This window comes from Micropterus salmoides, unplaced genomic scaffold (genome assembly GCF_014851395.1).
Source record: "Micropterus salmoides isolate LMB-PRFRI ecotype aquatic unplaced genomic scaffold, ASM1485139v1 Ms_hic_scaffold_9, whole genome shotgun sequence".
Classification (NCBI taxonomy): Eukaryota; Metazoa; Chordata; class Actinopteri; order Centrarchiformes; family Centrarchidae; genus Micropterus; species Micropterus salmoides.
In genome coordinates this window covers 16586180-16610476 of record NW_024044681.1, presented here as the reverse complement: position 1 = coordinate 16610476, position 24297 = coordinate 16586180, and the positions used below count along the sequence as shown (strand labels likewise).

Sequence of the window (24297 nt, the reverse complement as noted above, 5' to 3'; positions counted from 1 at the left end):
CTGGCGGAAACACCTCCACTCAAAGTAGGCTAAAGCTGATGTGCTTGTCTGGGCCTTCGACGGCGACAGCACCCGGGGTGATTACTTACGCCAGCACAAATGAGACAGGGCCGTGTCAGCAGCGCGGGAGACAAGCAGCTTTCAGGCGGCAGGTCTCAGCCTGAAAGACTGCTGAGTCGAGAGGGCAACAAAAGGAAGCAAACACCGTCACTCCAATAACTGAAATTTGCAATTATGTAACGTCCATATATCGGTGTGATTCACAAGTTTGAGTGGGGTAGGCTTCTTCCTTTTCTTTTGTTCTCCCGAACCTACAAAAGGCCTATACCTTTTTTTCCAGATAAAGGTAAGAACAAGAGGAGAAATATGGAATTTTGCCACTGTATAAACCAATTAAACATATTTAGATATGTGACTTACCAGTATATAAGATATATGGATCTGTATCTGTATGCAGATGTCTGTATTTAGATATTTAATCTCTTAATTCTCCATTTTTACCATGAACTTTACTGAACTCGCCTACTTTGCCTTATCCTCCAGTTATAAAGTAAGATTAGTTAGGCTTCAAGTACATTGTCAAGTTGATATGGATTAAAAGTTGGAAGAATAATAGCAGTCATGTAACTTGTGGAGTATAATGGTGTTTTGGTTTTACTGTGAGCCTAGATAGATAAGAAATAACAAGCAACTGCCCTCCAGATCCCACTGAAGTGTGTCTGTGTGTGTGTGTGTGTGTGTGTGTGTGATAGAAAGAAAAAGAATCCACAGAGATGAGAGAAAGAGCCTCAAGGTCAGTCACACTGTAGGCTACAGTGACATCAAACAGGGCACATCCTCAGGTCTCATCTAACAGGTTGTCATCACTGAAATGAAGCCAGGCAGAGGGTCACTTCATGGGGTTTGGCAGTCAAACCTGCATTCAGCATTTCCCTAGTATGCTCCTGCAGAAGAAACAAATTCATACATGGCAACCAAACTTAAACTTTCAAGCGACTGAGCCCAATGATCAGAGTTTTAAGAACATATTTGTAAGTTTGTAAGCCAGAGAAGAACATCTACCGGGCAAAAAGTCTGGCTGCAGTATGAAGGAAATTAATGCTAGGAATAAATATGATTTTATTTTGTCTTATAGTGGCTGACATCGCCCATTTTACAGATATTTTTACTCAGATTAAAGCCTTTGAGATTTAAATGCATGGTAGAGGGGAATAAAAGAACTATCAAGCACTGTATTCTGAAAGGATTCTTAAGGATTTTTCAGGGGACTCAAACTGAGTAAAAATATGATAAGTAGCTCTATTTCCACACATTCCTTGCTGAATACACCACTGTCGCAGTTCCTGTGGCTCTGTTGGCATCTAGCGCAAAAACTTGTCAGGCCAGCAGAAATTTCCCCTCACATGAATGTGATTAAAGCATCAAGCCCTGTGTATGTAATTATATGTTATCTTACTCAGTCTCTGTGTTTTAGGGCTGTTGGTCCTGTCCTGCTTTCCTGCAGTGCGGTACTTGAGTTTAGAAAGCACATAATGCTGATAGAAGGCGGACAAAACAAATGGAAGCTGACGGCATTCTTTAGATTTTCACCCATGCAGTGGCTTTGTGTTTTGGCTTGCCACACATTTACACACTGACACCAACCAGTTCAGATGACTTGAAAAGAATTAAATAATGTGTGAAAGAACAAGGACAGCGCTCAAAGGCTAGTGCAGATGTTTGTCTTAAACTGTAGCCTGTTTCACTGTGGTCTGGACAGAGCAGACTGACTGGGAGGCAGTGGAGCCATCAGCTCACACTGTCTGGCTTTCAAAGTCGGCGATGTCATGATAGCTGCAAACCATAATAACAAAACATTCAGTCAGTTGTTTTTTATCATTTGGGTGACTATTTCAATAGCTCGCTGTCAAAGTAAAGCTCTCTGATCACAAACAAATTATTTCAAATTTATTTAGAGTAGATGGTGGGTTTTGGGATTGCACCTTTTGAATGACATGCATCCTGTGACAAGCATGAAGCTGTGTTTGGCAGTTTGTCAAGAAGCTTCAAAGTGGATATTGCCCTGACGTAATGAGGCTTTTAAAGCAATGACAGCAGCAATGCTGGAGCAAAGCAGGAGACTATCCTCCATCTTCATATTAAAAATGGATATAAGGTAGCTAGTAAAATGAATGTCCCGCATAAGACAATAGCTCTCTTATTGCCACCGGCTTAACTGCAGGCTCACTCAGGCATGATGGGACTGAGTTTGGCAAATTCACGCTCAGTGCTCTTCATTGATTTGGCACAAGAGGCCTTACGGCGAGTGAGACCTTTTAAAGAAGTGGGTAAGTGGGCCACTGTTCCACAGGCGAGTCAATAGGAGTTAATTTGAATTGTAAAAGATAAGGCACAAGTTCCAAGTGGGTTTTGCATGGGCTCAACTTTATTCAAGAAATTAAATAAAATGAGTGACAATATATGACTATGTCCTAAACCAACAACTTGTGTTATGGGTCGAGTACAGTATGTCTGTCCAAGGAATTTGTGTTTTTCTGGCAAAAAATGTAGTTCCCGAGACTTGGTAACATGTACAGAGTACGTTTTCTTGTGTGTAAGAACCATTAATATGTTTTTTTTCACAGGACACTTGTACTTGTCTATGTACCAACTCACCGAACCTGCCAGTGGAATTATAGGATCCAAGTACACACCTTCACACCTATATTTGGTGGCTCTGGTTAGCTAATCTTCCGTTGAACTTTATTTTTTTCTGGCCTCTGTATGACACTCATTTGTTATTGTATATCTTTAGAAACTCAGAAACACAGACTACACACTTTTCCTTCATTATTCGCAGCATGGAGCAGTAGTACAGCCACAAGCAGCAGTGAATCTTTGGCAACATGCACAGGATGATCAGGAGAAAGCATAGACAAAGGCTTACATTCAAAACCATCCTTGAATGTATCTTACAATGCAGATGTAATTCCAAACTGTTAACAGATTTAGATTGTAGTAAGTCACTCAGTTTTTTTCCTTTAAAGGACTTTAACACTGTGGATTGTAAATTGGCAATTTTGCTAAATGTTTAAATCCTTCCCTGACCAGTCTCACATGTTTAATAGGAGTATGAACCATGAAGTCAGTGTTGCTAAGCAGCTGAACAGAGCAGATTGGGCAGCTGCATCCGCCTGGGATGGTTTGGCTGCTAACCAGCTGCTGCTGAAATAAGATTAAACAGCCTCCAAGGATGTACTGTGAGACATTTCAATCTTGTATCCCTTACAGTGAGGCACGTTGTCTAACACACATTGGCACAGGGGTTTTCATGTCACCCAGAATGAGTCATAATTCAAATATGAGTTTTAAACTATCCCCCCTTTTCTGAGTTGTGTCAAACGAAGATCTGTGCTGGAAGAGCAACTATAGTAGATTTTCTGTAGGGGAGGCCGTTTCCATTTGCACACAACAAATATGTCATCAAGAGTTATGTGTCAAAAATGCAACACTAACTCTTTTCATGTGATGTTTTTTCATTTAAAACATTATTTTAGAAGGCAGTAATTCAGTCAACACAATAATAATAATCTCTGAGTGTGATCTCTGTATGGGTTGGGAGAGGAGGAAAGATAGAAGTGCTTTTATAACAGACATCCTTTGGCAGGGCTGGTCTACAACACAAAACCTGGCTCCACCCCTGTTCTCTTCTAGCTTGGCAAGGACATTCAAGACTAAAGTGAAAAGACAGACTGTTATCCTGGACTGACTCTACTCTGTGTTCCGCATCACTATAAAAAAATGTGGACAACCGAAGCCTTCACTGCTTCATTATGGGATAGTTTCATAATTCTCGTAACATACCACAAGTCTTAAAACCGTTCCATAACACTTAGCACTATGTTTGAGCTCCTTTTATGAATGAATATATGAAAAACCTGATAACTTGTGAAAAATTATGACATTTACGATACTATTGACCTGTAACAGTAGAGGATGCACAGTGGCTACCACTACTATTTACGTCCATTGAGTGAAACATGTGCAGCACAAATCAGACGGAAGAATAACCAACACCAGACACAGCTTAAAGCCTGTTTCCCTCTTCCTGACCTGAGCAAAGCAGAACTCCATTAGACGGGACAACTGCTGACAGCTACTAACAGACACCGGCAGCCCCAGGACACACAACAATAAAATGGTGTATATTGTAAAATGAAATCCTGTTAACAAAAACACCACTAAAAAGAAAAATGATAAATGATGAGACTGAAAGTTAATTTTGTGATTGAAAGCTAGAAAAGCTACTAAATGGACCTTGTAGTGAGACTGTTTTGTCAATAGGACTACGATTAATCCAAACGCAAAATTATTCATGGAAAAAAATGTAATATACTGAGACACTTAAAAAACTGGACACCAAATAAGACACAGATAATAACAAGATCAACAAAATCTTAAACATTTTAAACATGATGTTAAAAATTTGTTTCTTCATTTTTAAAATAGAGCATTTTTAAATATAATTATTTAAAGAGTAAATTGTGTACAAATAAAGAAATTTGAGAAATCTTTTAGCGACCATTATTCTTGCTGAAATGCTGAGAAGACTCAAATATATTGACATGGGGAAGTGAAAATTGCGTGAATTTACTTTTGGAGTTAGGATGTAGAAAGTTTAGAAGAAAAGCAACAATGAAGGAAAAATATCCAGAAGTTTACAAATGCTCATGTTCAGCATAGAACACTGACTAAGCAGACCTGCAATAAAGATGTGAAAAGAAGACAAGTTATCCTTTAAGGTCAAAGGCCATGAATTTTTTTATTTTTTACAGCATTGCTCAATTTTTTAGGTTTATTTAATAATCTAGACGAAAGTAGGAGGAGGGGTTAATTTCTCGCTGGAAGACAGACGGGGTAAAGATTAAAAAAAATCTTCTGTGAAATAAAAACAAAAAAAATATACATTACATTACATGATAATAACAACTGCCTGAAAAAATAACAGTGGAAAAAAAGGGGGAAAGTGCATTTAAGGCAACTGCTAGTTAGCTGAGTTTGCACAAAAATAGTCTCAGTCATTCCCCTTGGTAAAGTGAATGGAGTGGGTCATAGCTACTGTCCACTATGTAACGAGATGCCTAGATACCCTAGACCTGTGAATGGAGCCACAGTGGTGGTATGACGGCAGATACGCTAGCTCAGGTACACAGGGAACAAGCACTGTAAATATTGCAGGGACTAGGCAGAGTTCACCTGACAGGAGAGAAGCGGAGCAGGTGCAGTGTTGCATTCACTTTCTCCTGTTTCATTTTAGGGAAGTGGATGCCTAGTGTAGTGTTTAGTAAAAGAAGGTTGTTAGATTCAAACACGTTTTGGCTAGTTTAAAAAAAGGGGGTGGGGTGGGGGGCAGAAAGAGAACCTGCAGTAGTCTTGGGACAAATGTGTGAGTTCAGTCTTTTCAGCCATAATATAATTCAACTGAGGAATTTAGCATTTGTCCATTTCAAGTACATTTAAATTTAAACAGACCAATCATCCATCCAGAGCTGATAAAGATATTTTGCAAGGTATTCTGAAAATATTTACAAGTTTGTTAAAAGACCATGTTGCTTTAAAGGGCGAATTAAAAGTCGCTCAGGTGAAACCAGCACCCCCTGCTGGTCAGCCAGAGCATCACATTTTAGACAGAAGAATAATAAATACAGCATACTGTGTGTGTGTGTGTGAGAGAGAGAGAGAGAGAGAGAGAGAGAGAGAGGGCGGACAAAGGAAAGGGGAGGCAAATATTCCATTATTCCACATTCATATTCCAACGAGTTTCAGTTATAATTTTTAAGGAAATAAAATTCTTCTTTGCAGCCGTCACCACAATAAAACAGAGCAATTTTTACCCTTTGGAGCCATTTATAAACTGCCAAGTACATCAACTGTTCAAGCTGCTTCAGAGAGTAAATTAAAAGTGCAAATATTCACAGAAATAAAAGGGGAGACTACATGAAATAATTCAGTCACATGTACATATCAACAAATGTATATATTACATTACAGAATAGGGATGTTGTTTCTCAGTGGAAATCTTGGGACACAGTATCTGAGTGGTGGGAGTTGTAAAAAAGAAAATGAGAAAAAAAGATAACCAGAGAGTAAAGCTCTTACAGTCTGCTGGTTTTTAAGACAAATTAAGGAGCGTTTTGACAATCCATAGGGTTTTTTTTTTTTTGTGGAGATCCAGTTTGCATAGAGCTGGATCAGAGAGTGGCATCCCCCCCCCTTTCTCTTTTTTTCTTCACTGAAGTCTGTTATGTGTGTCCGGTGAAGACGTGTCATCCTGAGTGTCCTGTATCCCCCTTTAGTGTCTGTACACACCAGTCTCTGCAGTGTTAGTTCTGTCCCATTTTTAGGTATGTGTAAGCACCATTCTGGGAACAGCGAGGGCAGGCCAGTCGGTGACACACCATGTCCCGGGTGTTCCTTGTTCTAATCTGACCTGAAACGGCCTCTGCACTCATGGGCCCTGAGTTGGCTCGCTTCTGTTCACCAAGAGGTTGCGTTCATGATGAACGTCCTTTCAGGTTTGGAAAGGAAAGGAAAAAAGAGAAAAAGAAGACAAGTTGTGGTCTGGTGGGTGTGTTCGCCTCGTTGTCTATAGGTTTTTCTGTCTGTTTATATTCCCACTGTGGCTAAATTGTGGTGGATGACATATTATTACCCTGCATGGCAGAGAGAACATTTCCCAGGCTTTGGTTTGGATTTGTCAAAGCATGTGAGTGTGTGTGTGTGTGTATGTGTTTGCATCTGCATGCACGCGTGTCAGTAAACTGTATGTATGTAGTTTGTGTGTGTGTGTGTGTCTCTCAAATTGTGTGTCGTTCTTGCAGTCTGTTATAGTACTCCCAGCAGTTTGGAGAGATTTTACTGTCCAACACCGCTCTAAAAAAAACGTAATCCTGGACAGCATCCTGAGAACCCCATCCCCCATTAAAAACACAAAGGAATCAAGTGTGAACGTTCACGGCCAACACACGACACATCCACCTATACTGACAGCAGTCACTGATGTTATGACACTAGCAGCCACTGCTACACGCATTGTTCCACACTTGTCCAGAAAATAAATAACACTGCAGTCACAAACAAGATCTCCAAGCTGACACTCCACCTGCGAGACAGAGAGAGAGAGGAGTCACAAAAAATTAGAAGAGTCAAATGTACCATGTGTCAAAGTCAATTTAACATACAATACACATTTTATCACATTTAGAAATCAATATCTTTTTTTAGCATTTAGAAAATTGTTTATTACAGTCAGCAAATAAGACTTTTTAAAATAACTGAAGATAATATAAGCAAATTGGTACAATATACAGCAATATACGTATGCGTAAGTAATCTATACTGTTTTCATACTTAATAGTCTTATATTCCTCCCAAGTATTGACATGGCTTAATTCTATTTACTGGCAGTTTTTTCATTTCTCTGTTTTTCTGTTTGTGTAACCCTGAGTGGCCCTTATGTCTCACAGAGAATCATCACTGGACTGCACTTCCCCTCATCTCTAGTGAGCATGTTAGCGTCTTTCAGTTCATTGTTTTGGTTTTATGGCACACAACTTTACTTTTTTGATTCACTCTCAGTGCTGTCATCAGCATCATTTCCAGCCGAAGCAGGATGCTCTTTTTCAGCGAAAAAGCTCACATAAACCCACTGTATGGTACCTGCTCCGCACCACCCAGCAGACAAAGTGAATGTAGCGGAGCATTAGCAGCAAGATACTTTTCTCAAGAGTTGTTGGAGACCAAAACAGAGCTCAAAGGTGAGTGAATACTGGACTTGAAACATGACTCCTAATAAATACCAATGTTGTTGGATGAGTAAATAGGCAACTGTTTGCTAACACATTAGCTATAAAAACTTTATTAGGTGATAAAATGTCAGTGCTGTTTTTACAGCTTGTTGCTCTGCCCCCAAGTGGCTGACAAACCTATAATTGCAGGATTAAATGTAATTGCTGAGAGAAAAAAAAAGAAGCTTTTTCCTCTGTGACAACCCCAAAGACTGTTTTGAAAATCATTTTAAAAACACATATAGAAACATGAGTCAAAACCCCACAGCTGACAACAAACAAATACACGAGAGGGTGAGATGTTGATCTCTGTTACGTGGGAACCGTTCAATAAGTAAAAATTATATGCTCTTGAATATGGACAAACACATGAATGTAAGCAGAAATGCCAGAGTGGGAAGATGTTGAGAGTGCAAAGAGAAAGAAGAATTATAATTTTTTAATAATGAAGTGAAGGCAAGATGAAGTAAATGTGGAGGAGTGAGAGTGACCAGACCAGGGTTAAATACGTTTTGCTTCTGAAAAGCAATGAACCGCCTAGTAGTGACAATTTTTCAAAATAGTAATGCATTTCCTGCTTTTATTTTGAAGGTCAAAAGCCCATTCCAGGAAGTCTTCATAATGCTACAGAAATGCAGCTTGGTGGAGCGCTTGACTTTTGGCAGCTGTGCAGGTGCTGCTTTTGAAAGAATAAGAGTATTTGACCGAGGTGCAGATGAGAGATGGCATTAGTTAGAACTTTCTACTCAAAGCCCTTAGGACTCACCTCTGCTACAGGACGCGCCAAAGACTTCAAGGCCAAAGGATAAAGGCAAGAGAAAAGAACAAGAACAGAAACAAGAACTGGAGAAAGAAAGAAAGAAAGAAAGAAAGAAAGAAAGAAAGAAAGAGATGAAGAAGAGACAAAGAAAGTGAGAGAATTAGAGGAACACTCACTATTTGTTAGTAGCAGCAGAGACAGAAACAGAGGCTCACTGTAAAGGGAAACTATAACAGTATCCATGAAATCATTCTTGTTAATATTACCTATGTAAGCATGTACTTTGAGTTTTCACAAGAGTAGTTTCATATACATTATGTGTAAAGAAACAGTCCACAACATTTCTTCTACACACACAAAATCCATTTATTATTGATTCCAATGGTTTTATGCTGAAAAATCTCCTGATCTTGGCTACCTGTAAGCAAATACCTTTAAACTTATGAACTTATCATGTGCTTCAGCTACTGATCTTTAATTATTGTAAAATGATTTCAGAAAGACATCAAACGTGGCCTACCTTTTCCTCCAGGTCTTTAATCTGCCGCCTCTGAATTTCTGTTTTGTCTTCAAGGTCACGAATTCTCTGCAAATATTCAGAGAAGTCAAGGTAAGGACAATTCTCTCCGGCCAAGACAGATTTCATCCACACTAAGCTCTATTTTACATATAAATCACAGAGATAGACGGACCTGGTGCGCCTGGTGCAGCAGTTCCATCCTCTCCTGGAGGATCTGGCAGTCGTACTCTCGACTTTTCCTTAGCATCTGCCTCCTCAGCTTCTCCACCGCCGTCCGCAGCTCGTCCTTCTGAAGCTCATCCAGAGGCTCTCCGTACTTTATCACCTGGAGGAAGAAGACAGACATCAGAGACAGTAGACTTCGTGTAGATGTTCCAGATAAGTGGGATGTGCATGATCACCAGGACGCATGTCAAAAGCAAATTAATAATAGTTTTTTGTGATACATTTCTTGGCATTTTCTAAACTGAAATTTATTTGATAAATCTCACGTATCTAGAAATCAGTGCTGATATTTTACAAGGGGGTGACACATTACAAGGTGAAATTTACTTCAGTTTTCATAACAGTAAGGCTGTAATATGTTTTGACATGAAGAACCTTGTCCTGCTGCAGGGCGTTGTATAAAGTTGCTTCCAACTCCTGGATTTGCTGTTGGGAAAAGAAAAAAAGAACTTTTATTACTTTCAATGTGCCTGCAGGCTTAACCCTAACCATAACTACTACATGCATAACCCTGACCCTTAAGCTAACCAAAATAAATTGTAAACCTTGTGGGGATCTGAAAATTTGTCCCCAGATGATGAACTGAGTTCCAACAGTCTGACTGTGAAGAGCCCTGCAAAGTAATACATACATACATACACAACACACAAACACACACTTACCATGTAGGCCTGGTCCAGGGCTTGTTTTCTGTAGTCCAGCTCCTCTTCTAGATATCCTTTCTGTTTACAGAACATCTCCTGTACAGAATATGCAGGTCAGAGACAGCATTTAGGGAGGAAAACAGAGGAAAATGTTTCTGTCAATAAAAGTTTTTAGTTTAAGGATAATTTACTAAGTCTGCATAATTAGTAAATAAGCCAGCCACAGTTCATCTGATTTACATGAAGTGCCACTTAATAAGACCTGATGCTGGGCTGTTTAAGACAGACAGTCATGTGAAAGCCACGGAGAGCAAAAGAAAGTGTTTATCGCTGGCTGAAGAGAAGACACTTTTGGAACGGGGAACATGTATTCATCCCACAAGATGAAGGCTATATCAGACAAAATATTACTTATATAGCTAAACTCCATTAGCTTAACAAGAACAGTTGTGAAAAATCAACATGGAAGATTTAAAAAAAAAACTGACTACATTATTGCTGTGAACAGATTTAAAACACCATAACAGGCTTAAATAATAAGTATTACTGGTAGCTTTAATGGACCTTAACTCATGTTAAATAACATATATTTTCCTGTACTGGATTGTTGTGACTCACCATCTCTACCTCAAGGTCCACCATCTTCTGGTGCAACGCTGCCTCTGTCCCCTCAATCTGCTGAATCCACTAGAGGGCAACAAACAGCCAAACATGACTCGGCCAGCACAAACTATGTACTGGAGATGTGTGTTGATACTTTGGCGTTATCAAAAGAACCATGATATAGTTTCCAAACTTACCTTTTCTGCTAGTGACAAAACGGTGCTGGCCTGTATAATGGCCACTTGCTCCTCATTTCTTAAGTTCTATATAAAAGGGGGGGAAACATACTTGTATTAATAATGTGCCTGATTTAGCAAACCTATGTTAAATTATATATGAATTACCCCGTTGTCTCCCAGGATATCTAGAAGTTTGATGAGATCTGGTATGCACACATCCTGTAAATACAAATAATATGGCATTCACCTTTCCTTTTTGCTTTTATTCAAGAGTTTTCCACTATAAAATGTTATTATATTAAATAGTATTTTGTTATTTGCTTATTTAACACAGTGAATAAAAAAGCATGGAACAGTTTTCAGTTAGCTGCAGTCATAAGAATTGTGGGATCTGTAACAAAAAATACTGAGAAACTGGTGATCACTATGTTGACTATTACTAATAACTAAGATAAAGCAGAGGAGCTCTTCTCTTGGCGTACCTTGACCCCCTCCTTCATACAGTAAATCTGCAGTGCACTGACTCCATCAGAGAAGGGATGCATTCTCAGGTGGTTGAATGGAGGGGACTTCCTCTCACGCTCCTATGACAAGAGAAATATACATTTCATTATATTGCAATAAATGAAACTCTTGACTCTGTATTAGACCTGGATGAAACAGAATTTTCACTTTTATTGATCGTTTTAGAGGTTGTGAGGCATTCTTGTGGGTTACAAAAATAACTTTATGTTGGGCTTTGAGTAGCCAATAGATGAACAAGCCAGGCTGCTCTTCTTATTTTTTTCATGTTAGCTCCTGCCATACTAGCGCTGCTGCTTTGTGTCAATAATCTTTAAGACTTATAATAATAATGGATTACATTTATATTACACTTTATCTTAGATACTCAAAGCAATTCATGGTGAAGGTGGAGACTTCTGCCATCAAACTAGAGCCACTGAATTTCATTTAAGCAGTATGCTTCATAATCATCAGTTCTCTCGTGTTTGTGTTGGTGATGATGTTTAATTTCCAGTAGGTGGTGCTCTTTTCTTTGTTCAGCCATGAGAATGCTGGCATTTAAAGAAGGCAAAAGGCTATGGTAAAAGTGTTTGATTAAAATTAAGGCTAAATCCCTGTGACGTTGTATTAGTTCATTTCAACAGTATTTACTGAGCACATCTGGGCGATCTGCCATCATAGTGCAGCCCTCATAAGCTGCGGTGAGTTAACTGTGGAGCAGCACAGCCAGAACACAAAGACCACTGTCAGCTAGTTATCAGCCTGACTGACAGACTGGTGGGCTGCATGTTTACATGGCTGAATGGTTAACTTGACAGGCCATTTCAACAGGAGGAGAAAACTGTACTTAATTGGGAATCTAGCATGTGAAATGCTTATGCAAAATCAAGGAAGTTGGAGTCATTCCACAACATGGGACATTTCCACCCTGATCGTGCTCCTTAGCTTTTTAGTTTAATTTTTCTATCCTTCATTTGAAGAAGAAGCTTATATGCCTTTATTTTTTGATAAATATACAAAATCTCTGTGACACTGCCTCCAGGAAATGAGGAAATGAGATCCCTGTAGATAGAAAGTAGTTCTAGACAAACCCACACCAGCAGTTTTTTTCCCACTATAGAGTTGCCAAGATGTGATTTGTTACAGAATATACATTTGGTTTGATTAATTTCAGACAAGATCTTGTTTTTTTCCCAACAGACAAAAACAATTCCATGAAAACCCCCGTTTAGACTGCAAATTTAAAAAAATGTTCATAGGAGATTTCGCTTTAAACATAAAATTGTTATTTGTGGGATTAATACGATGACAGGATTTTTGGAAAGAGTAAAATTGGTTTTGGAATTTAATAGGATCCCTGTGATCTAATGATCTCAGGATGTGTTCTCTGGATAGTAAAATGTTTTTGGAACTGACATAATACTCATTTATTAGGTTAGGGTTAAGGTTGCATTTAGGAAGTTTTTGAACTCTCAGGGATGTTACAGGAAATTGTATTTTATCATGCTAGTTTAACAACGGCTTGGTAGGAAACTCATTGTGACTCACCTCTAGCTCCAGTATCCTAAACTCTAACAGTTCATTCTGGTCTTTGGAGTCTTGCAGCTCCTGCTGCAGCCGACTGCACTCTGAGTCCATCTTTTCCACCTGGGCATCAGAGAGAATCAGAATTAACAAGGAGACAGGACATGTTAAAATAGTTTTTAACCGTGCAATTTACACAATCACAAACATCTTTAGAAATCATGTAGCTGTTTGACTATCAGCAAAAACAAACTTAAAGTTGAGTTCAACCTTATCCAGTAGCTCCTGATTCCTTCGTAAGAAGAGCTGCTTCTCCTCCACCCATCTGGAGTCCTGATAGAGGGCAGAGGCAGTTGATGTATCACATCAAAGCTATTCAAAGAAAGTAAAAGATACCATTTATCTGCCTCCATTCATGCGCTTGCTTGTTTATCCTACCTGTCCCTTCAGAGTCAGTTCCTTCTCCAAGTCCTCTATTTTGGCTTTATACCTGAGAACGTCTGCTTGGAGTTGCTCCTGAGCCTGAAACATGAGCGAAACAGACATTCATTAGCCACTAGAGCACTGTTTCTCAAGCCGGTAGTTCAAGTGTACATACAAGATTCTTTTAAATTTGAAATTTCTCATTAAATGTAGACATAAACTAATTACCATTATTAGATTAAAGAAGACACTCAATTTGTGTCTAACAATCATTCCTCAGGCTTACAACGGTTAGAGAAGCTGTGCCTACATCTTGTCTACACTGTCTGTGTAGTGAAAGCATGTCAGCTTAATTCCTTTATCACTGTAACAATAGATCTGTTCGACACAATAAGTGGGGGGCATTAATTCATCGTTTTAGACCGATGTACTGATTAAAGTTCAGGCACATTGGATTGAAATGTCTGTTGGATGCAGCTTCATTGTGTCTGGGCTGTGTTGTGGCTCTTTCTCTTCCACTATCCCAGAGTGCCCTAACTCTTACAGGAAAACTGAAGAACCACAACTGGCTTGGCTTGAATGTGGCTTTGGACATGTACTTTTAATGCACAGGTGGAGTCAAAGACAAATGTCAGCTCATCAGTAAAACCTATTGTACTGACCCTTGGTAAGGTTTTTTATATAAAATTCTACTCCCCTACATCCTCTATGTTGTAGTGAGAAGTAAAGTTGAAAATCACCTCGTTCAAATGTAACTAACATCATAAGTACCATCACTGTACAGAACTGACCAGTCTTTCATAACAGAATAAATTACAATGTTGTTTTTAAAATCATGTGTTAGGATGTGTGTTTCAGTCTAGAGACTTCTGTTATCTGTTGTAACTGTCCCCACAGCCTTGTGGCAGCCATATGCTACAACCATGAATTTACTACAACCTCACTTCAATCTGTGTTCAACATAAACCATGATTATTAAAAGACTTTTTATACATTTGCTTTCACTGGATTGATAAACTGAGTGATCAAGATGGCTCGCTGATGAGGCAATTTTAAATGTGTTTGTGATGGTAACAACACAGTTTCAAAGCCTTTAGCAACTTCATTAAGTACAAGTGGTGGTTAAACACAAATATGGCATTTTGAAGAAATTAAAGAAAACCATCGACTCAATTTACTTGTTTGTAACGATCATTTCCAATTGCATCTTTATTAGGACAAAAAGTGACAAAAATATATTTGGGTGCACAAATAGATTAGACAGGAACCAATAAGCAAAACTGTGATTTTCTCCCTGTGTACGTACCTTTGCTTCCATCTCAGCATCCAGAATGCCTCCTTTCTGTTCCTGCAGCAGGGCATAGGCTCGCTGTAAGGCATGATACTCCCTGGTCAGCTGACGGAAACGCAACTCTGACTCCTCATTGGATATAGCCTTGTTTGACACACACAAAGGTGAGAGGTCAAAGTCTATTATGGCTGAATTGGGCTCACAGTATATCACTAGTCAGATGCCACTGAATGGATTTGATAGCGATGCTAAAAGTCAAGGACTTGAAAGAAAAATGGTCTACAACTGAATAAATTCAGGATAAATGCAAATCTATGACACTGTGACACTTTCTTGGTGACTTAACAAATACACGGCAAGTTCTCACCACATCCAGGTCTTCGTCAGGAGTAGCAGGAGTTCTATCCATCCGGAACGAAGCCACTGAGGACGTCTCAGAGTCCATAGACTCTTCATCATACCCAAAGAAGGTGTCCACTACGATGTGCCTCTGCAAAGAAGAAAGTTGAAAGATTTAAAAATCTAAAAATGTCCTGTCCTCACACTTGGGTGTCCCTGAAAGCTTTTTCCTTCCCTTTTACATTGTTGTATTCAGCCAAATACACTGTCAGCATAATTTACTACAGCAATGTGAATGCAAGTTTCAACTCGTGAAAGTTTTGACTTAAATTAAATCATTTCTACCTTTATTGGCCTGGAACTTCTTTTATGCCGTTTCTTTCTGAGTAGTTTTTCTCGGTCCTGGAAAAACAGACAAATGGAGAGAAAAAAGACAACACACCACAGTAAGATAAACAACTTTTAATTTCTTCTATTTTCAAATTAAATAAAAGAAAAATAAATCAATCACAGCACTGAAACAAACTCTTCACTGAGGCTGTTAGGAATCATTAGATGTTGATAGAGATAAGCATGTTTTTTATAATACGAGTTCAGGAAGGATTAAACCCCCAAAATTTGCATGCTCAGTATGTAGACAAAACAACATACTCTCGTCAGTTCGTCAATCATGCTTTGTTGCTCCAGGACTTGAAGCTTGAGAAAGTCTATTTCCTGGTCATCATGGGCTTGGTCCAGGTCATTCAGAGACTTAGGCTTCGTCATTTTCGGATGGGAGCTGATCTTCTCCTTCTGCAGACACACAACACAGAGAGAGAAATGTCCTCTAAGATCACAACATCCACCTGTCCCTCTTGTAAAAAAAAAAAAAGTCCAAATGTATATATGATGCTGATGTGACTTTGTACTTACCATCTCAATGTTCTCCTTGGCCAGGCTCTTGAGTTTATCCTCCAGCTTCTGAATAGTCATAGTCAAATCATCATTCCTCTTACTCAGCAGCTTGTTCCTGTCCAGCAGGGGCTTACAATGCTTCTCCGACTCTCGAACTCGCTTTAGCTGGTGTGGAGGCAGGGACACAAGGATATATTAAATTGTCACTGAAATCACTGAGGAAGGTGGACAGTGAGAGACAAAAAGCTTTTTATGGAAAGGCAGAAAGATGAAGATAAGTGACAGAAGGAAGAGATAGTTGGTAGGAGAACTGAACGTTCAATATATTGTCAGCTTGGAAGAGGACGGCAGCTTCTCCAATGTGGCTTGCGTCCACATAAAGCTTGAAAGGCTGATCCATTCTGGGAGCAAAAAGAACTGAAGTAGAACACAACAAAGCTTTAATGGTACCAAAACCTTGCTGACACGAGGCAGACCAAATTAATTTAGATTTCCATTGTGATTATAAATACTTTGGCAAACATACATATTGTATGATTATATAGTATACATCGTGTTGCATAGTGATGTCAAGATAAGATAAAATGTGGTATTACTTATCATGATATTAACTTTGTCCATATCATCCATCCATATAGGGTGAAGTCAGCTAAAATGGGCCAAATAAGGTTGGAGCTTGATAGCACTTTTTACAGCCAATCACAATTACTGATCTTGCACTGTTGCTACAACAATAGTTGACATGTAACAACAGTTTTGATTAGTCTGAGGGTTCTATAGTGGGCGGGGCAGAGTGTAGGGCTTAAAGTTCTCCGGCGCTGTGCCACAATTCTGGCGTGGGGCGTTTTTGTATTCGACAATAGATAAATATGTCTGTGGAAAATATTCTTGCATAATTTTTTAACTGTCATGTTAAAGGAGACCTATTATGCTTTTCCATTTAGTTAACTAAATCATTTGGTTGTACCAGTTCATTCCTCTCATCGACCAGCAGTGAGTTGCGGTCCTCTAATTTGCGTATAGTCGAGTTGAGTTCAGCAATGCGCCTCTGGTTTCTCCTCAGGTCCTGAAACAAACAAACAAACAAACAAAAAAACCAATCATTTATCATTTCATTAATCCAATCACGGTGTACAGAAACGTTTAATTATTTTAAGTGTAATACCAGACGATATATAGCATGATCCCTTTCTAACTAAAGGCCAGAGTAACAATAACCATAAAGTCCCTTTAAATCATGATTAAAATCTGCCTCACGTCTCTTATGCTCCTGGTGAGTTTGTATAAAAGTACACTGACAACAAAAGATTTGGGCCAGCACAAAACAAATTCTGAGTCCTACTCAGTCTGCAAGTCAACATTTGAGAGTAAAGAGTTATAGGATCTGATTTAAGCGTTCTATCCCAATCACGCTCATGCTTGTTTCTGAGACTGATCCATTTCCTCCAGCTGTTTTGGCAGCTTCTGAACATCGCAAGGAGTATAACCATTTTTGACAAGCACCAGGAAATACCCACATCTCTTGTCACACAAGGAAGAAAGTGGATATGACTATATTTACATAATTTATCCCTTACCATTTGGCCTACAGTTTTAATTATTGTGGACATGTGGATCTGCACTGTAGACCATATTCAGCATAAGTTCAGCCATATTTTGCCAATCCAACTGACCCCCTTACAGTCGCCTAGTTTATTCATACCAGTATGTCAGATTTGAGCCACGTCTATTCTGCAAATGCTTCCATTCTGAAAGGAACCACAGGAACTAATACTTTTTGTATTTTTTGCTTGAACTACTAGTTTTTTAGAATCCCACATGGAGTATGATCAGATCACAGTAAACCCAACCACCAACAAGTCAGGCTTATTAGGTCTCTGAGCACAGCATTCCACTCAGAAGTGACATTGAGATAGAAATAACACAAATCTAACATGGCCACTATGAGTAACTACTTTGACTACTAGATAATTTTCAACAAACTGAATGTGATTTTAGTCATTTAGTGTCAACACATTTTTAAGATAATACTGATACCAATTACTGCTCTTTGTTTCCGTCTGGTGGTTAAAAACACCACTGTCTTTATTTACAGGATGACCCTTGACGTCCTGGTGACACTCTCCTCTTAGTTTGAGTTTGCACACAGAGGATTCAGACTGCAAAAAGTCAGCACAAGCAGCTTTGGTCATTACGAGCGAGAGAATCCCTATTGCTGGCTCAAATGAAGTTACACAATTCATCTTGCATGTTCAAATCAGACACACGATTCTGTCCTTACTTACAAATTCTGTGCCTGTGCATTCAAAAAATGTTGACTTGCAGACTGAGTAGCGCTGGTATTTGTTTTATGCTCTCTCAAATCTTTTGCCACTAGTATACAGAGTACTTTCATAAATTTGGGAACCTTGTCTATAAAAAGAAATCTCTCAGTCAGTCCTGGCACATTGGAACTTTAGCTACAAAGTGGTATTCAAGGGGTAAAGAAAAGACGGGAAAATAGGGTTTCAGAGGTACGAAGGCTCCCTGTTTCTCTCTAATAAATAGGTTGATATTAATGTATGCTATGAATGAGCAGAGGAGGAAACTTCTCCTTGCTATTCCCCTCTACTTACTGGGCTGCCACAGTGCTCAGCTCCATCTCCAGCTCTGCCTGGAATCTCTCTTTTCGGGCTTCCCAGGCCGCACTCAGCCTCCTTGACAAGGAACAGCTGTTCATCCAGCGCATCCTTTTGAAGCTGCAGCTTCTGTAGGAAACCCGCCGTTGACTCCAGTTCCTTCTCCAAAGCAAAGATGGTGCGGTCTTTAGATTTGATTTCATCCACCTATAGTGAAGAAGATAGAAATAATAATAATTTTTTCCTGATGTCACTCTGCTGTAGCTACCTTTAATCATTCGCCTTGTAAAAAGAGATGGACTGTTATTAGGTTGAAAATTAAGTACCTCTTAAAGTCATTTATGAAGTGGAAATAAGAAACATTTTCTCGTCCCTGCTCTGCCTTTCTCAGGTTCTTGTTATTGTATATATTAATAAAAATAACCATTAATGGTTAGGCTCTCTGTAGCATGAATATTTGCATATGTTAACGATGCAGCCGAATATTATATTTTTTTAAACCTACCACCCCAAAACCACATTTTAAAATTATACCTCAAAAGCCAAAAAAAGTCCCCACTGCCATTCAGGATGTTAAAACTGAAAAGGTTTTCCTGTGGCTCCACAACAAACGCTTTCATACAGTTCACATGAAATGAGCTGATGTAACAGTAAAAAAATCGACCCCACTGTGCTTGGTCCTATTTTTGCTTTTGCTGCATAGGTATTCAGTGTAACATCAGCAGTGGGCCCTACTAATATTCTGGATAATTGCCATATTCATGTCTGTTGTTAAGTATTTAGTAGCAGTTACTGTGCATACCAGTCTGCGGATGTCCCTCTCACAGTCCCACTTGATCTTGGAGATCTGCTCCTGGTGCTGCTGGTGCTCCACCCGCAGGTCACCAGCCTTCATCTTGTCAGCTTGGATCATGTTGCTGAGAGCCTCATCGGTCTGCTTTTTAGTAGATTTCAGCTCTGCTATCTCCTGCAGGAGTTTCACTCTCTCCTGGTCAAAGAAGCGACGTGCGTCCTCCTTAGCTTCCAGAGTCAGTGCTGTCCGCACCTGAAGGAGCAGGGTGTGGGGTTGGGTTGGGAGGAGAAAGAGGAAGGATGTTGATGTGGCTTGGCAGAACGCTTATCAGAAGATTTTTTTTAAGATTATGTGGGCAAAGAAAGGTGAGTAATGAGTATTTATTTATAGTGCTTCCCCCATCAGGAGCTTTTTTCTCAGATGTGAAGGTGGCTGTTCTGTACCAAGCCCCTCTGTCCTGGTTCCACAGCTGCTGCTTTGGGATCGTGTTTTTGCTGAAATGTATCAGTTTACGTCTGTGCGTCTATTTCACCACTGCAATATCAAACACCAGCTTCACTCCCCTATCTTAACCTCACCTTCTCTCCGCTTCCATCGCGCATGGCGCTCAGTGCGGCTTTGAGCCTCTGGTTCTCCTGGTCTTTGATTTTGGCGTGGCGGGCCAGCTCCTGCTCATGCTGCCGTGTCAGGTTTTCCCTGAGGGCCTGGAGCTCCTTTTGCTTTTCCTCATGCCACTTGGCCCGCTGCTCTGTTAACGTGGCAGTGTAACGGTGCTGCTCCTGCTCTCGCACCCGCTTCACCTCCTGCAGCTTGTCGCGCTCCAGTTTGCTCACCTTTGAGAGGAGCAACAGAGGAAGAGGAGAGAGGAACTCTGTTATTTTACATAAATAGCATACCTACTACTGTATACCAAGTGGGTGTCGCTCATTGTTTTTGAACATTTTACTCTCTGGTTTATCTTTATTCAAAAGGTTATAATAATCTTGTGGTTTTGCCAAGCAACTTTCACATGAATTCAGGGGCACCTTTCAGACATGTGGAGTGAACCCTTGCAGACTTGTGTCATAAGTAATGTAATAAAGCTACTTTTTTCACATATTCGTATGAATTGAAATCCCTGACACTGTAATATATTCCAAAATATTTTTGAGACACATCCTGTAAAGCGTACGCATTTTGATTCAGCCAAGATTGAACCACCTTAACTTATTCGGGAAAATGTTATAGTTTACTGAATGAATGCACAGTGCACAATGTAGTATGTGCAGCGCTTTACCATTAACTGAACATACAGTATGTCATACATGCATGACATCAATATAAGCATGTCATATATGGTATCATGTTACAAGATTTAGTTGAACCTATAAGACCCTGGTTAGATGTGTGCAACTTGTATGGTCCAAAGATTGCTCTAAATGTCATATTTTGGGGGGGAACTTAATTTATTCACAGGCTTTCAAAAAATGAATAAGCAACTCCCCTTTGTGGAGATAATAGATAGTAGATAATCTACTAAGCTTACATTTAAAGTGACCAACAATATCATAAATATTCTGGGCACTTGATGTTGTACAGTACCTTGCATTTTTCTTGGTGTAGCTCTATCTGTATGTCAGTCAGTTTGGACCTGAGATCTTCATTGGCTGCCTGGAGGGCAGAGATGAGCGCTTCGGGCTTCTCGCCCTTCGTACGCCCTTTCTTGGCCATTGAGTCAAACACTACAGAGGCTCTTCTATTGATTTCATTGAGACTTCACAGAAACTTTCCAAGGCTCTCCCAAGATATCCAGTTCCTCCTCTTCCTCATTCTCCTATCAGACAAGAGGGCTTGGGGTGGGGGAGAGACAATAAGAGACAGAGTAAGACATAGGACAGACTGCATTGGTGACATAATTGAGACTTTGTATGTGTGCAGACTTCCATGTGAATGTGTGTTTATATGAGCAGGGTAAGTTCAGAAGAGGCACTAGTGAAAGATTACAGATGCAGACTGACCACAACAGGATTTCTGGTGCTAATTCCCACTTTACACGTTAATAAATAATAATAATAATAATAATAATAAATAATATAATAATAATAATAATAGGAGTCTGCCGCAACAACTGGTTCTGGAAGGCTGTACTTGGGCACAGTGGTGCTTTGACCTGAATGCTAATATCAGCATTCTAACATCAAATATATCATATACAATATTAACAACTGCTGTTGAAAAGTTCAAGTTCACCACGCTCAGCATCTTAGTTTAGCGTGTTAGTGTGCTAACATTAGCTAATTAGCGAAACAAAGTACGGCTGAGGCTGATGAGAATGTCCTTTGTTTTATTAATTAGGTTAGGTTTGATGATAAATCAGAATTTTGGACCATGTTTGACCTGATGATGGTCCTAGATGTGAAGAACTCACCTAATTTTACACATTGAAGTATGTTTACAGGTCTTAGGGAGTACTGCTACATACGTGAAACATTTGGATAAAGCCTTCTGCTGAATCTGATAAATTGCCTCAAGTGATGTCACTTGAGTCAGTGACAGTTGGGGCTGCAGACTACAACTTTACCTACAAAAACACACAGTTCGCTCACACAATGGTGTAACAGTCTTTTCACTCACAAACAATCTGCAGAGAGCACAATAACCAGATAACAGCCAAACCAAAAGACTCAAGAGATAAAAGGTCCATCCAAGGTTAACACTTTCAGTCTCAGAAATCTCACAGAGTGCAAATAAGGCCTGAATAAAAATAGATGCTACGGTAATAGTAATAATCAGTAGCTGTTAAGAGATTTAAAGAGAGTTCTACTGGGTTAACAAGAAGGTAGTAAATATGCGTAACATACTAGAAGAGTGTATTTTGGAACAGATGGTGTCTGGGTATATAGAGTCAGTGGTAATCCCTCCTGCCCTACTATTTGCCTTTTCTTCATGCACAGCTTGAGGTCAGGTGAAAGCCAATGACCTGCTGAGTGCCGCAGACAGACATGCTAAGGGCTTTTACTCAAGCAGGATGGTTCAGACTGTGAGAAAGAGTGAATGCTTTTGATGGATTTTCAGAAAACCAGTCCAAATCACCTTGTGAGACCGTGAACATTTTAGTTGTCATGGGAATAACATATTTACTTAGGGTATTTTTAATTAAGCAGACATTTTCTTGACTTGTTCTCGCTCATCGTCATTCTTTCAACTAAAGTCTACATCTCCACAGTCTGTGTTAAACTTTAACTTACTGGGGACACTTTGCTACTCCTAATGTATTTGCAATCATTATTGCGGCATTACAACATGCCCACCATGGCTGCATCGTTAATATACTTCAAAGGTGTGTTCAAACAGTGCAATACAGGCAGCAAAAGAAAGGTTCATGTGGTACAGTACACATGTACCTTTTTTGTTAGACCAGTTGTGTCAGATCACAAAACTTAGTTAGAAGAAGAGATGAGAACTTTATTATCTGCGTACGCAGACAGCAGAGTTTGTTTTTGCACGGTCCATCCTACCTACACATGCAACAGTCCCTACATGCAGAACCAATCGCTTCTGATTCATAGCATCAAAGTTATGCGTTACCACTACCGACAGTATGCGCTGATAAGCACATATCATCTGAATGAAATAAATGAACTTCTGGCTCCTTTTGTGATCTGTTAACAGATTTACGGAACCAACACATTGATACAGCTTACAACTTGTTACCATAAAATGTGGTTACAGTAATGCTTTATTTTACATGTCCCATAGATTCCTAATAATTTAAGGAAAATAACTTATATGTAACTGTAATTTCTTGGAAGTGTTACTGGAAAGGGCTGTGTAATTTGATACTAATTAGTGAAATGTGTTCAGTTGGTACAGTGTCATCTAACTCCAGTTAATAGGTAGCTAAACTTCTTTTACCACAGTAGTCATGTTTTCGGTAGCTAGTTCAGGATGTCAACTGAACATGCAAATATGTAAAACGTGTCTTCCTGTGTAGTTGTAAATTACAGGCAACTATCTATTGAAACATACATGGGGAATCAAGTTTCACGATACAATGGATTTCTGTTAGTTGCTCTTAATCGTTGTCTCTTGAAATCAACAAATGCTTATACACTCTACCCAGATAAACCACTATATAAAGACTTCCTGATTCTTTCTTAAAAACTCAAATACTTACTATGTGCACTGGCTCAATATCTCAGAATTTTCCAAACAAATTCCACAGTTCTTTCCAAGAAATGTCTTAGGAAAGTAATAGGAAATACTAGGAAAATGTGGTTACACATCACATAACTTAAAATCACTTAGACTGTGCATATGGCACTTGCACACAACATTTTTGCACATTATTACATGCATTACAAATAAACTGTATATTGTGTGTACAATACGTGCTTTTGATCTTGTTGATGCTTATTTGATTGTCTGTATAATGTCTAAATGTCAGTTTGAAACTGTTTAAATCAGGTGTTGTTACATAATACAGGAATTACTGTGCATGCTAATCTCCAATTTTGTTATAAAAGGTTTTCCCAAAGGTTGGTCAAGTATGTTGATAGGTTTCCCTACTGTAGATTAGATTAGATTTGATTTGATTCAACTTTATTGTCATTGCGCATGTCACTAGGTACAGTGTAGATAGCATCTAATCAGAAGTGCTTAAGCAGTAATTGTATAAAATATGATACATTATTATACAAAGTGCAAGATATGAATGATATATACATATAAAGAAATATATGTCTACATATGTCTATTGCTACAGATAAGTACAAGCTGCAATAATAAAGTACTGTATACTTGTGATTAACTGCACACAAAAGTGCACGTGCATATGAACGTGCACACTAACGTGCATAGCCATGATGACTCAGGAGGAGTTGGATGGTGTCCGTCATAATCTGAGGAGGGGTGACATAACATCGCTTAAAAGATTTTGAGATGCAGATTAGAGATGAAGCAGTCATCATCATCACATTTAATCTATATGGGCTCATCACTCTGCAGTCACATGCAGGGCCTTTGAAAAGTGCGGCTGCTCTTTTTGAGTATCACTTATGGAGGTTGTCCAAGGAAACATTGTTGAAAACTACTGCATCAGAAACTGTGCACAAAGTTATACATGTCAGCGTGAATATAGGACAAAGTAACAATTCCTAACATGATTTACAGTGT

At 39.2% G+C, this 24297-nt stretch overlaps 1 protein-coding gene across 2 annotated transcripts in view; it reads right to left on the bottom strand.

The window, feature by feature from the left end:
* Positions 1–4792: 4792 nt before the first annotated feature.
* jakmip2 (janus kinase and microtubule interacting protein 2) overlaps positions 4793–24297 on the bottom strand; it is a 30910-nt gene continuing 11405 nt past the window's right edge. The window contains exons 2-24 of one of the 2 annotated variants that reach the window (XM_038709721.1): positions 20725–20972; positions 19722–19976; positions 19153–19395; positions 18348–18557; positions 16700–16798; positions 15751–15897; positions 15490–15630; positions 15184–15240; positions 14867–14989; positions 14515–14643; positions 13224–13307; positions 13056–13118; positions 12810–12908; positions 11240–11341; positions 10923–10976; positions 10776–10841; positions 10594–10662; positions 9994–10071; positions 9707–9757; positions 9279–9431; positions 9107–9172; positions 8593–8669; positions 7006–7141 (exon numbers count right to left, since the gene is read on the bottom strand). In XM_038709721.1, the coding sequence (XP_038565649.1) occupies positions 8619–8669; positions 9107–9172; positions 9279–9431; positions 9707–9757; positions 9994–10071; positions 10594–10662; positions 10776–10841; positions 10923–10976; positions 11240–11341; positions 12810–12908; positions 13056–13118; positions 13224–13307; positions 14515–14643; positions 14867–14989; positions 15184–15240; positions 15490–15630; positions 15751–15897; positions 16700–16798; positions 18348–18557; positions 19153–19395; positions 19722–19976; positions 20725–20853 (2469 nt within the window). In that variant the 5' untranslated portion in view covers positions 20854–20972 and the 3' untranslated portion in view covers positions 7006–7141; positions 8593–8618. Of the gene's footprint in view, positions 7142–8592; positions 8670–9106; positions 9173–9278; positions 9432–9706; positions 9758–9993; positions 10072–10593; positions 10663–10775; positions 10842–10922; positions 10977–11239; positions 11342–12809; positions 12909–13055; positions 13119–13223; positions 13308–14514; positions 14644–14866; positions 14990–15183; positions 15241–15489; positions 15631–15750; positions 15898–16699; positions 16799–18347; positions 18558–19152; positions 19396–19721; positions 19977–20724; positions 20973–24297 lie in introns of both variants that reach the window. The other variant, XM_038709720.1, reaches the window with a different exon arrangement.